The sequence below is a fragment of the Physeter macrocephalus genome, chromosome 18, assembly GCF_002837175.3.
Source record: "Physeter macrocephalus isolate SW-GA chromosome 18, ASM283717v5, whole genome shotgun sequence".
Lineage (NCBI taxonomy): Eukaryota > Metazoa > Chordata > Mammalia > Artiodactyla > Physeteridae > Physeter > Physeter macrocephalus.
The window spans coordinates 55,652,862-55,667,392 of NC_041231.1; the positions used below are offsets into that span (position 1 = coordinate 55,652,862).

The 14,531-nt window shown below is 49.0% G+C and overlaps 1 protein-coding gene across 1 annotated transcript in view; it reads left to right on the forward strand.

The window, feature by feature from the left end:
• GLB1 (galactosidase beta 1) overlaps nucleotides 1-14,531 on the forward strand; it is a 94,697-nt gene extending 80,166 nt beyond the window's left edge. Inside the window, exon 16 of the mRNA XM_007125241.3 lies at nucleotides 13,966-14,531. Within this exon, the coding sequence (XP_007125303.2) occupies nucleotides 13,966-14,232 (267 nt within the window). The 3' untranslated portion in view covers nucleotides 14,233-14,531. The remainder of the gene's footprint in view (nucleotides 1-13,965) is intronic.

The window sequence follows — 14,531 nt, forward strand, 5'->3', positions numbered from 1 at the left end:
GAAAAGGGAGTGTGGTTCAGAGAAGAGGCTAGAAAGCGGGTAGAGACCAGATCAGGACAGGCCAATTAAACCACATTAAGGTTTGGTCTTTCTGTTGAGAGTCACTGAAGCAGCAGAGAGACATGGCACGATTGTGATGTGATGAACCTCTGTGACCCCAGGATGGGTTGGTTGAGGGTACATGTGGATTCAGGGAAACGGTCTAGGAGGCTGGACCATAGTTTCATTGAGAGACTGGGATGGTGGGAGCCAAGATAGAGATGACATCAACTATATGAGAGACGTTTGAAGTTAAATCGGGAATTCCCTGGTGGTCCAGGGTTAGGACTCCGCACTTTCACTGCCAAGGGCGTGGGTTCAGTCCCTGGTCGGGGAGCTAAGATCCTGCAAGCCACATGGTGCAGCCAAAAAAAAAAGAATAAAATTAAATCAATAAGATGTAATGACAGATCGGATATAGTGATTTAAAGAGAAGGATGTATCAGATGACTCTGAGGTTCCAGGCTTGCAGCTGGGTAGATGGTACCATTTACTGAAAGAAGAAATTTCAGAAGAGGACTTGGGCTGGAAGAGCAAAATCATGAGTCTGGATGTGGACAGCTGAGTTAGAAATGCCTTGGAGAACAGTGGAGAGAAGGTACACAAGGAGGCTGTTGGATTTATGGGTGGGGATTCAGAGGAGGGATCTGGGCTGGGAACATACATATCAGATCATTTGTGTATGGATGGTTGTTGAAGACATGGGATAGACGAGGTCCTCTAAGGAGAGAGGATGAAGAAGGAAGAAAGGAAGACCTCAGGCTGATCTTTGAGAGACACAAACATGACAGCAAGTGAGGAGGAGAGACCAAAAAATGAGAGGAGAACAACAATTATGCTGCCAAGAGGACAAGTGAGATGAAGACAGAAGCATCTCTGCTGGATTTAGCACCAGGGGGTCATGGGGACCCTCAGTAAGGGCTAAGCCGCAGAGTGAAGCATTGCAAGCCAGATGGCCTTCTACTGAGGAGTGTAGGGGGAGGACATGAACACATGAATAAATACGGATACTTGAAGATAAACATTCTTCTTGAGAAGTTTGACTCTGAAGGAGAAGAGGAAAAAAATACTGGAAAAAAAACTGGAAGAGACGATGCACATGGCATGTGTTTAATAAATGCCCTTTTATAATGTTTGCTTTTTACATGTTTATGGACATATATTTTCACTATCATTCTGTTTGAAATATTTTCTAATTTCCCTTATTATCTCTTCTTTGAACCATGGATTATTTAGAAGTGTGTTGTTTAATTTTCATATATTTGTGCATTTTTTAAAGCATATCTTATTTTTGATTTCTAATTTAATTCCTCTATAAAACTTCTGGAAGAAGGAGAAAAATCTTCATGATCTTGGGTGAGGCAAAGATGTCTTATATTTGACACCTAATACAGGATCCTTAAAGGAAAAAATGGATAAATTGGACTTCATCAAAATTGAAAATGTTTTCCCTTCAAAAAACATTATTAAGAAAATGAAAATCCAAGCCACAGACTGGCAGAAAATGATTTCAAATCATATACCTGACAAAGGACTTGATTTTAGAATATATAAAAATTCCTATAACTCAATAATAGGAAGACAACCAACCCAATCAAAAAATGGGCAAAGGACTTGCATGGATAGTTCACCAAAGAAGATATACAAATGGCTGATAAGTACATGAAAAGATCCTTAATATTCAACATCATTAAGGAAGTACAAATCAGCCACAATGAAATACCACTTTATACCCAATAGAATTGCTATAATAATGAAAGATGGACAAGAACAAATGTTGGCAAGGATGTAGAGAAATGGGAAACCTCCTACATTGCTAGTGGAAATGTAAAATGGTACAAACACTTTGGAACACAGTTTGGCAGTTTCTTCAAGGGTTAAATATAAAATTACGATAGGATTCATCAATTCTACTCCTAGGTAGAGACATAAAACATATGTGCACACAAAGACTTACATGCAAATATTCATAGTAGCATTATCAAAATAACCAAGAATTGGAAATAATTCAAAATGTCCATCAACTGATGAATGGATAAATAAACTGTGCAATATCCATACAATGGAATGGTATTCCACAGTAACAAGGAGCAGACTACTGATACAGGCTACAACATGGATGAATCTGAAAAACATTATTCTAAGGAAAAGAAGCCAGTCGTAGGAGGCCACGTATTGTATGATCCCATTTGCATGAATTGTTCAGAAAAGGCAAATCTGTAGGGACAGAAAGTAAGTGAATGGTCACCTAGGACTGAGGGTGGGAATAGAGAATGACTTGCAGATGGGTATGGGATTTCTTTTTGGGGTGATGGAAATGTCCCAAAATTAAATTGTGGTGATGGTTGCAAAATCTTCTTAAGTTTATTGAGACTTGGTTTATGGCCCAAGCATATTGTATTTCTTTTTTTTTTTTTTTGCTGTACACGGGCCTCCCACTGTTGTGGCCTCTCCCGTTGCGGAGCACAGGCTCCAGACGCGCAGGCTCAGCAGCCATGGCTCAGGGGCCCAGCCGCTCCGCGGCACGTGGGATCTTCCCGGACCGGGGCACGAGCCCGCGTCGCCTGCATCGGCAGGCGGACTCTCAACCACTGCGCCACCAGAGAGGCCCATATTGTATTTCTTGATGAATATACCTACGGAATTTTAAGCTCTACCATCCTCCCTCTGGCCACATATTTCTATCCCTCAAACTCTCATGCCTCCCAAGCCTACTCTTGGATCTTATGGATGACCTGAAGCTCCACCATTAAGGCCGCAGTTCTTCCCCATCCTGCCTAGATATCACCACCATTTTCTTAAGGGCCATCAATGCACTGACCCCCTTATCCTTCCACTCTGTCTCCTTGATCATCCTCCACTGGGAGTGGGTCCACCATTGGCCTCCGCTGGTTCACTAGTAACTGAGCGGCCCTGGGGGAGCCACTCTGGCACATTTGTCAGGGCCACGTTCCCCTCACTGTCTGCAAACTCTGGAGGTCCCAAGTTGCCCAGCAGTCCTGGGTCTCTCTCGTCCCTGTCCCCAGCTGGCCTTTATGACCCTCATCATCCCCCTTAAACCACCTTCCTCTTCCCCACCCCCTCCGCTGAGGACTCCCCCTCCTTGACACTATCAGGTAGAGCTCCTTTGTTCCTCAGCTTCCTGTCAGACTTACCTCTCTGCCTCCACCCTCACTTCCTGCCCAGTGGCCTCTAGGAGGAAGTCTAAGCTCCAAGTCGCCCTCCCACCTCTTTCCTCCAGGCCGAGATCCTGTTCTCTTTCTCCTCCTGCATTTTGTCAGCCTTTCTGTCTTCTCTGCCAACACCCGTGTTGCAGCCCAGAAGCGATATCCAGGGCCTCTGCGACCCAGATACAAAGCAAAGCCCTCCCCGGATCTTCCCACTGGAGCACAAGCAGCCTCGTTCTGGTTTTCTCGCTCCCTGCCCACCCCCGGTCCTTCCCCGCTTTTCCTCTTGGTGTCCTGTGTTCACGCTTTTTCATTCCCTCTCTCTGCTCACTGGGTCTTCACGACGTCAGGACTGGCATTAACTCCTCTCTGAAACCTTCCCAGACCCTTCGTCCCCCTTGATCCACCTCGTGCCCCGCCTGGACTCAGCTCCATGACGCTTCCTCACTCAGGCTGGCACCCTGGTTTCACCCACTGAGTCATAAGTTTCACGAGGGGCATTTCTTTAAGTGCCCAGTTTTTTCTGTGTCCTCCCTGGGCCTGGCTGCTCTGTAACTGCTTTCAGGTGGAAAGGGGGAATTGCCTGTGTTGCTGGGTCTCTTGAAAGAAAGCACGTGAGAGGAGTATAGGCCCTTGGGAGGTCCTGTTGCTGAAGAGGGGCTTGGCTGGTGCTCTGGGTACAGGGCTAAGGCCAATGAGAAGACCCAGCACAAACCATTGCTCACCAGGTGGTGTCAGTTTAGTGCCTTAAGAGAAACAACCTTCAGGAGATGCAAAGTAGAAAGAGAACATTGTCTGACACAAGGGTTATGAACAGGGCTAGGGGGCTCAGATGGAGCTTGAAACACACCTGAAGGATGGATGGTCCTTCATTGGAATCAGAGGCTTTGTCAAGGAGGGAATTTCAGGTGAAAGCATGGTAGATGCAAAAATGAAGAAATGGAGAAGCATAGGATGTTTTTCAGGTCAAGGGGTTTTGCCTTGGCCAGGTCATAGAAGTGTCACACCCAGGAGTTACTGACCCAGGAGTTTTGCTCGGCACTTAAGAGACGCTATCTTCCTAATCATCAAAGGAGGCCCCTGTGGTAGGATGTCCTGATAGTGTCTCCAGTTTGCAGATGAGCAGGTAGAGGCTCAGAGACCTCAGTATCGTGTGTGAGGTACAGACATGGTGGTGGAAAGGCCCCCAGCCCCAGGTCTGTCTGACTTAAAGGCCCACACGAAAAGGCAGGCAGCATGTACGGGGCCTCGAAGGCCAGCTGGGAGATTGTGCTAATTATCCAGGCAGAAGCTCTTTACTTACTTAGTCAGTCTGATGGATTTTCTGCACCGTCATGCTTGAAAAGTACGTGTACACACAATATTTATGAATGTGTCTGGGGTTTGGAACCCCAGAAGCCCATCTAATTTATATGTCCGATCAAAAACAAGTACACAAATGTTCACAGCAGTAGTATCCAAAATCAACCAAAAGGTCGAAAAACCCAAATGCCCATCAGCTAATGAATGCATAAACAAAATCTGGTCTACTCACATAATGGAAAATTATTTGGCAATAAAAATAAATGAAAATAAATAAATAAATAAAGTACTCATCCATGTTACAACATGGATGAGCCTTGAAAACATGTTCAGTGAAAGAAGCTAGTCACAAACCATACATACAGTATGACTGCATGTACATGAAATGCCCAGAACTGGACTTTCCTGCTGGTTCAGTGGTTAGGACTCCACGCTTCCACTGCAGGGGGCACGGGTTCCATCCCTGGTCACAGAACTAAGATCCCACATGCCACACAACGCAGCCAAAAAAAGAAAAAAGAAATGTCCAGAATAGGCAGATCTCTAGATATGGGAAGATCAGTGGTTGCCTAGAGCAGGGAGAAGGGGCTATTGCGGGGAGATGGGGAGTAAATACTAAAGAGTGCAGGGTTTCTCTTCGGAGTGATAGTTGGGTAGCTCTGTAGTAAACTAATAACCACTGAATTGTACACTTGAAATGAGGGAATTGTATTATATGTGAATTATAACTCAATAAAGCTTTACACACACACCTGCAAAAAGGCCCATCCACAGGCTTTGTGGACCTGGGTTGCACGGGTCTGAAGGTCAGAGGACATATGTGTATCATACATAGGACAGAGCATGTGTGTTTTCTGTTATTTTCCAGCGAGCAGTGGTCCCTGTTGCCAAGGACAGTCCCGAGCCAGCTCCTGAGGTTCTGAACGATCAGCAGATGCAGAACAGACAGATCCCACTCCCAACAGGGCTTGGAGTTCTGACTTTGGGAGAATAAGCACTTTGGCAGATCTGGGGGTGCGTTGGTGATGGACTGCCTGAAGCCTGGGCCGTTTCCAAGACTCTGGCTCCAGGCACTACCCCCGCTCCATCCACCTCCAGCAGGGAGGCCCTGTCAGGCCCCTGTCCCAGCCTCTTGACTTATGCTATTCACTTGCTGTAGAGAAACTACGTTGATGGAGTGAATGAAGTCACTGATAAAGGTGATTCAGGAGATTTAAAAAATCACTTCTGATTACTCAGCCTTACTTAAGTCAGATGTGGCTTTCTGGTTAAATGCCCGAATGTCAACTGGGATTTCAGTGGGAATCGGTCAGGCATGTTTTGCTCCATCCCAGAGACACAGGCCAGCACTTGGTCCTCACAGAACTCTCGTCTGACGCAAACTCCCCGCAATAGGCACTGTTCTTCAGTACTCCAGCTGGGTCAGATGTGCCAGACCTAAAATGTCGTGCTCTGCCGCTGCAGTGACGTGTGTGCTGTTTATCTCTCCTTCAGATGCGTGTGGATAATCTCACATGAATATCCTGTGTAGCCTCCCTGCATTTTTTTACCACTCTCAGTACGTCTGGGTGCCTAGCAAAGCCTGGCAGTGAGAGGGGTGGGGTAACTTCCAGCTTTTCCTCTACCAGAATTAAACTTTGAATGTTAAGAATCAACATAGAATACGGACAAAAAGCAATTTTATTCTTTAAAGGCAAACATTCCCTCTTTGAAGATGTAAAAAAAATCATGAAATAAAAGAATTTATAACAAAGAGCTGACAGAAATCCCTTCTATTTTGAGACTCTTTTTTTGCATCTTGCCTTTGAAATTTCCAGCTCTCTAATCAATTGGTCTTTCTGGTGACCAGTCCTGTCCGGAGGCCTGGTCACCAGAAAGATGATGTGATTAGAGGGTTGGAACTTTCAGCCCCACCCCCAATCTCTAAAGCCAATGTGGGGGACTGGAGATGGAATTCTATAAAAATTCTAGAACAGCAACATTCGGGGAGCTTCTGGGCTGGTGAAAACATTCAAGTGCTGGGTGGTACACCTGGGTGGGAGGTATACACCTGGACAGGAGGTACACCTGGAGAGGGCTGGGAGCTCAGCCACCCTCCTACCTTGCCCTATGAATCTTTTCCAACTGGCCATTCCTGAGTTGTAGCCTTTATAATAAGCCCATAAATATCAGTAAAATGTTTTTCTGTGTTCTGTGAGCCATTCCAGCAAACTATTGAACCTGAGGAGGGGTGCGTGGGAACCCCCAGCTTACAGCTGGTTGCTCAGAAGCAGGATTCCAGAGTTTGGAGCCTACACAACTGGAGGGATGGAGCTGTCAGCCTCTGAGAGGGGTGACTGAGGAGCACAGGTGGGGACCGGAGGCCCTATGTTGAGCATGTTGAGTCTCAAGTACTTCCCGTTCATCCAAGAGGAGCTGTCTGCTCTTGGCCACCAAAACCTGCAACACAGCAAAAAAGGAAAGCTGCACTCAGTACAATGGAATATTGTCATCTCTGATTCCAGACCTGATGGCCATACTCTAGAAGACCTGTCAGTCTTGAGTCTATACGGATAATTCTGTACAAATGGGGAGGTGGGGTACAATGTAAGTTAAAGGTGTGCTTTCGGTGCCTGTCCCAGGTTTGGGGCTGTTAGGAAAGGACCCAACCTGTAGAACTGACTCCAAGTGGAGGGCGATGGGGAGGAACTCTGCTCCCACGCTCCTCGGAAACTGTCCCCGCCAAGGCCACCGGCACCCACATAGTGACACCCCAGACATTTTTCAGTTAACGTCTTGGCAGGTAACGTCTGACATAGGTAACCACTCCCTCCCTTGAAGCTATCCTGACGTCTGTGACCAAACTTCTGGTTTCCCTCCCCGTCTTCGTTCCTCCTCAGGCTTCTCTTTCTGTGTCTGTGTTTCGGGTCTCAGGACTTGATCCTGGGCCCTCTTCTTACATTTTCGTGGGAGGTCATCCTCACAGATGTGCTGGTAACACCCAAATTTTCAGCTCCAACTCACCACTTTTGAGGACTGGGAACACCACATCCAAGCACCGGGGTGGACCAGCTACCGGAGGCCTCAGAGGCACCTCCCACCTAATACATATAAGACAGTCCCTTCCTCTTCATTCCCCTGAAACCTACTCTTCTGCAGGAGAAGTGGTCCAAGGACAAGGAAGGAAGCTGGACTTTAGTGCAGCAGTGGCGGGGGGCGGGGAATGGAGAGGGGACCCAGCTGTGGGAAATAATACCAGCAGCCTCATCTACCAAGCCAGCCCTAGCTTGTTTATATGGCGACTGGCAGGGTTCAGAGAAAGAAGGTAGATGTGCAATGTTTCTTAAGACCCAAGTCAGAATTCACATGTCACTTCTTCCATGTTCTTTGCCCAAAACAGGTCACTAGGCCAGCCCCATCCAAGGGATGGAGAAACAGATTCTACCTCCTGACAGGGGAAGCTGCACAGAATTGTAGCTATTTCTGCAGTCTGCCATAAAGTCTTAGCACTGTTTGACCCTACTTTCATCCTGAATTTGATGTTTTTTCAACTTTTTTTGGCCTGATTTACAGTTATTCTTACCCCCCGACAAAATCTACTATTTCCACCTCATTCGTTGTTTCTAGTCACAAGTCCTGTGAACTTGGAAACTACATAATCAGACTCCTTTGCACAAATATATATTAACTTAGTAACAAAACTTGTAAGAATTGTGTGTAAACAGGAGTAAATAGGCTCTGAGTGAAGGAGGGTCTCCTACAAATTTTAGTGCGTGGACTTTGTAACAAATAGTATATGGCTGCCTGGAGGTGGTTTTCACTCACCAGTTCCTAGCCTCATTCCTAGCACGTTCCTAGCACGTGAGAACGCATGATGACTGTCATTAGGTGAGATGCTCCATAAAAAGATCAAGCAATGGTGGCACTCTGGGGGAGTTGAGAAGGAAGGAATTTACCTCTGGGGTTTGCTGAGAGGAGGAAGTGACTCATCTTTTAGGCTAATATTCTATGTTTTCATGGCTTCGATTCTATCTGGATCTGTCCCAAAATACAGAGAAACCATAAAGTTCTTTAACATTTTTACTTTTAAGACCAAGGAGGAAGCAAAGGATTTGCATCAGCTACAGACCCCTTGGGGTCTGAAGGGAGGGGAGATTTTGTTTTTCCCCTGTGTACTTCATGGAGGTTTATTTAATGTCTTATCTCTCACTATTTTACCCTTTTTTTTCCTTTTTTTTTTCCTCCCAAGTTAGCGCCATAAATACTCATGAATTGTGTGTGGTGAGAGCCTTCTAACCTTGAGAAATGAAACTTTGTCTTTTCCATGTTAAGTCCTCCAAGTGTCTAAATGTCTTTTTCCAGAGTAGGACAGAGTCGACATTCAACCCAAGTTTGGTGTTGTTAAAGGAACTCCTGACCACATCTGAAAACTTTAAAGCTATGACTTAAACCAGGATTGACTCTTTTGCTTTGCATTCTTATCAGAGAGTTCTATTAATCTAGAGAATTTAAAACAGACAAGCAGACATATGTCTGTCCGACAACACAGAGTAGGTCAGGCACTTCCTATCCTTCATTGGAACTATTACCACCTTGATGGTAATAGCAGAGAGCTGGAGTCAGCCAGGGGTCAAGCCGTGGTCAGAGAAAGTCAGCCTTTGTCATGGAGATATTTTGGCTGGGACAACCACAGGAAGCCCCAGAAGCCACTGGGTTCACTCTACAGATGCTCGGCCTCAGTGAGGCTCCCTGTATTAATTAAGAGTATGTCTACTTTTAGGGACTTCCCTGGTGGTCCAGTGGTTAGGACTCCGTGTGTCCACTGCAGGGGGCATGGGTTTGATCCCTGGTCAGGGAACTAGGATCCCACAAGCTGCATGGAGCGGCCAAAGGAAAAAAAAAAAAGAGTGTGTCTACTTCTAGATCACATGTGCCTACTCTCCCCTCCACCAATAATTTCAGCATTACTTTTTTTTTTTTTTTTTTTTTGCGGTACGCGGGCTTCTCGCTGTTGGGGCCCCTTCCGTTGCGGAGCACAGGCTCCGGACACGCAGGCTCAGTGGCCATGGCTCACGGGCCCAGCCGCTCCACAGCATGTGGGATCTTCCCGGACCGGGGCACAAACCCGTGTCCCCTGCTTCGGCAGGCAGACTCTCGACCACTGCGCCACCAGGGAAGCCCTCAGCATTACTTTTAAAAGAGAAACAAGAATCACAGTGTATATGTTTGTTTGTTTGTTTGTTTTATAAGTTCATTTATTTCATTTATTTATTTTTGGCTGCGTTGGGTCTTCGTTGCTGTGCACGGCTTTCTCTAGTTATGCGAGCAGGGGTACTCTTCATTGCGGTGCACTGGCTTCTCATTGCAGTGGCTTCTCTTGTTGCGGAGCATGGGCTCTAGGCACGTGGGTTCAGTAGTTGTGGCTCGTGGGCTGTAGAGTGCAGGCTCAGGAGTTGTGGCACACGGACTTAGTTGTTCCGGGGCATGTGGGATCTTCCTGGACCAGGGCTCAAACCCATGTCCTCTACATTGGTAGGTGGATTCTTAACCACTGCACCACCAGGGAAGTCCCAGAGTGTATATGTTTTTTAAAATAGATTTTTTTTAAGTTTGACTCTTTTAAAGTGTTAATCAAGGGGGAAAGCAAATATTGCATTGTTCTTCCAGTAAACAGTATTCTCTAAAATTCTTAAGCTGAGAGCAGAGGGGCATGAAGTATCTTTGAGTAGGGCTGAGTGTCTCCCCAGGCAGAATTATCCTCCAGTGTTATTTACTGAGTCAACACTGGTGTATATTGAAAGTCTCTCTGCTAGGTGCTGAGAAGCTCTCCCTGAACAAGACAGACTCAGCCTTTTCCTTCATAGAGTCTCTGCGGGAAATAGCTGATAAACCAGTAATGAAACAAATGACCAAAATTTCAAACACTGACAGTAACTAGAAGAAAGAAATTAAAGGGAGAGTGAGTGATGGAATGGAAGGCCCAGAATTGAGGAGGGCATGACATGATCCTTCTCTCCGAGGAGGTGATGATGGGATGGAGACTTGAGGGATCTGAAGGCTTCAGGTGTGGGGGACAGTCTTGCAGACGCAGGGGATGCTTGGTGCACAGGTGAGCAAGCTTGTCATGCGGAGTGGGGAAGTGGGGAGCTGGGAGCAAGGGTGAGACGACCAAGGTATGTGCCTATTGGCCACTAAGGAGATTAGAAGCAGAAACGTGTGAAAATTGTCTTACTTTTATGCAGCTGCTGTGTGGAGCCTGGGATCTAGAGTTAGAGGAAGTCCGGGGGCCAACCTGGGGGCGCAGCTGCAGGAGGCTGGGTCAGCGCCGCCTGGGACGTGCTCTGGAGGACTGGCCATGAGGGTGGAGAGGAGCGGGGACACCAGTCTGATGATGGAGTGACGGCCGTTCACTGCAGCTCAGCTGTGCTGCCCAGCACGGCAGCCACTGACCACGTGTGGCTCTTTTATGTTTACGTTTGCATTAATTCAAAGTGAAAATTCAGTTCCTTACACCAGCCACACCGCAGGTGCCCCGGAGCCACTGTCAGGGCACACAGCTGGCATCGCCGAGCCCTCCATCTCTGCAGACAGTTCTGTTGACCAGCGATGCCTCGGAGCTGTGTACCATGACCTGTGCTTTCCCAATCCTTCATTCCTCTCTCTTGGAAGGGCAACCAAACCATCACAGGCTTCGTCGAATGTCCATTCTGTTAAGGACTGAGAGTAGAGGGGAAGTTTGTCCTGAAGACTTTCATAGCTTTGGAGAATTAACCAAAACCAAAGACAATGTAACCCTGGGTTTTGGGAGAGTTGGAGGGAAGGTGCCAGGCAGGATGCCTACGTGTTGGGGTCACTTGGGCAAGTTAAAAGACAGAGTCCAGGGACTTCCCTGGCAGTCCAGTGATTAAGACTCCACGCTTCCACTGCAGGGGGCACGAAATTGATCCCTGGTCAGGGAACTAAGATCCCGCATGCCGCGGCGCAGCCGATAAAAGAAGAGTCCACGTGGGAGCTGAAGGCTTAAAATAGGCCACAGGTGATAATTTGGGGGAGAAAAGAATAACTAGAACAGATTGTGCAAATTAAGGAGGATCAGGAGAAAAATTGTATCACCTTTGACGCGCAACTAGGAGTGACAATTGCGGGTAACATCCGTCGGTCACAGAGTAGTCTGGGAAGTGGGGCCACCACGAGTGTTCGCTAGTGGGAGTTGGACCTTCCAGAAACATGGGGGCAGCTGGAGAAGTGAAAGTTGGAAGAAGGACCAGACAATCAAAGGCAGAAACGCTCATCACCCTCCCGATTTGGTCCAGTCGGCTTCTCTGGGGACTCCCAGAAGCAAGTGGTACCCTGGGAAGCTCACGGGAGGTCTTTGGGGCTGTTGTCTGTGCAGTTACTACACTGTTGGTTGGCAGGGCAGTGTTTAGGAGGACGAGCTGGACCTGGCGTAGCGGGTGGACCAAGGGTGAGCTGAGCCCACAGGTGCCTGGTTCTGTCAGTTCCTCGTTTAACCGTGAAAACCCCCAGCAGCGTCCCAGCTCCCCTTCCACCTTCCAGTGTCAAGCAAGTTGCTCCTTGCTCGGGGAGCGTTCTGCTCCCAGGGCCCCTGCCCGCTGCACCCTGTCTCCTTGCCCGGGTGAGTTGCATCCCCTAACCCTGGAGGGAGCCAGGGGAGCCTATTTCCACCCTGCGCTCCCAGGTCCCAGTAACCAACACAGGGGACTCAGGACCCGGTCCCCAGCTTCCAGGTGTACATGCCCGGTGCAGTACGAGGGATGGGAGGGGTAGCATCTTAGAGAAGGGACTGACCCTCAGCATGGCCGTGGCTGGGGTGCAGTGTGGAGCCCGTGTCGCCCAGACCAGCCCTTTGTGTGCTACTCACCGAGTCCTCTCGCACTCCCCCTTGGAGCCCATCGTTCCCCCTCGACCGCAAAAGTCAAGTTCTGATGTTCTCTAATACTGCGGAAACAGGGTGCTGCCAGATCTTCAACTGATAAAACCTGGTGAGGCTGTCATTGCGTGTACCTTCAGGATGGATCGAGATAGCATATCCCGTGGTAAAAACAAGAGTAAAATAATTCTGAGAATTGTGAAACTGTCACCCTTTTTCTAAATGACTTATCCCGACAGACAGGTGGCTTTCCATCACTGGCCTCCTTTCGTGGGCCTGTGGAGGCCAAGGTCTTTTCACTGTGCTGGTGTGAGGGGTGCTGCCACGCCATGCTGACCACGGGCCAGGCACTGCTTCCTCCTGCCCTCACTGTCCCCAAATACCAGAGTGAGTGGGGAGCTGCCCAAGGTCACACAGCCAGTAAGTGGCAGGAGTAAGGTTTGAACCCAGGTAGGAAGCTGACATTGAGGGGACACCTGGGGTTAACCAGGTAAGAACTGAGTAGTTCTGCAGCTGGGTCAGGGCTGCAGGTGGCAGCCAGGACTGGGCCTCCTCCAGGGTGTCCCCCAATATATGTGGGCCACCGTGGGAGCGATTTTTATACTTCTCCCTCCCTCCCTTCCTTCTTCTTCCTTCTTTCCCCCCATCGTCTCCCACGTATTCTCTCTCTCCCCACTTGCTCTGTCGTGTGTGTGAGATCTCCCCTCCTTTGCTCTCTTTCTGCGTAACAGAAGGTTCCATCTATTCATCCAACTGCTAAGTCCCACCTGTGAGCAAATCCTAGCTCCTGCCTAGAGGCTGTGCAGACACACCTGCACCTGGTCCCTATTTTGAGAACTTTCTCCTCCCTCTCAGTTTTGTGGTGGAAGCAGCTTCTCCTACTCATGGAAGTCGTCTTTGCAGCTTGTAGGATCCCCTCTGCTCCTGGAAGCAAGTCCCCACCCTCACTCTGGTGCTGGTGTGAAAACTGCCAAAACACAGCAGGAACATAGACACCCGCCTGGGCGGCCCCCGTCTCTCCCTCCGCGACCTCCACATCCTTCTAGAGGACCTGTGTGTCCCACGCTGCAGGCCCCGTGCTTATCTCGTGCACAGAGGCAGCGAGGTCACCACCTGCCTGGAGGAGGGGAGAATAAAGCTCGTCTCCTTGAGGAGGCGGGGCGGCAGCTGCCTACAGAGGCGCCAGGCAGAGGCTGGTGTGTGCCGACAGGCCCCTGACCCCCACCCCGCCCTGGTCCCGGGACGAAATCCAGTAACTTGGTGCATCTGCCACAGTGTCATCCAGTGCTGATATGTGTGGTGCTGAAGCCAGTCAAAGGGACCAGACACATCTCTTCCTGAAGCAGGGTGGGTGCCAGGGGCGGCTTTTGCGGCTTCTCCCACCCAGCCCCTGCCCGACTTGGCTGGACATCGCAGCGGGATGCTGGACCCCACGCTGGCCTGGCCTGGCCCTGGGCCTGGCCTGTGGCAGAAGAGCGCCTTTCTGGGGACACTGCCCGCCTCCCCGCCCTGGCCCCCTTGCGCCAAGGCTCTCGCACTCCCCGGGGTGTTCAGTGCAGCTGGGCTGATGGTTTTCTCTCTCTCCAGGGTCAGGTGTGGATTAATGGCTTTAACCTTGGCCGCTACTGGCCAGCACGGGGCCCCCAGATGACCTTGTTCGTGCCGCAGCATATCCTGGTGACCTCGGCCCCAAACACCGTCATCGTGCTGGAGCTAGAGCGTGCGCCCTGTGGGGCTGGTAGCCCAGAGCTGTGCACTGTGGAGTTCGTGGACAGGCCGGTGATCGGTGCAGCCGAGACCCACAGCCATGTCCCTGCAGACCAACACCAAGACTCATGGCTGGACCATGTGTGATGACAAGGACTGTGACCCTTTGGAATTCTAGCCTTGCTCATAACTCACATGCCTCTCGGAAGGTCAGCATTCACTGGAGAGTTTGATTGGAAAATAGATTAGGTGTGTTCTCACCTGAGGTTTCCCTACAGCCTGGCGGTGCCTGACGCACCCCCGTCTGGCTGCGTGGACATAGGGTGAGGGTGGTAGCCCAGCAACACACAGAAGGCATCTGCAGAGTTGGAATGGAAGCGTTCAAGGTGTTTCCGATTTTTATTTTGTACAAATCATGTAGTCTTTTTATTAAATAAAATTTGTAT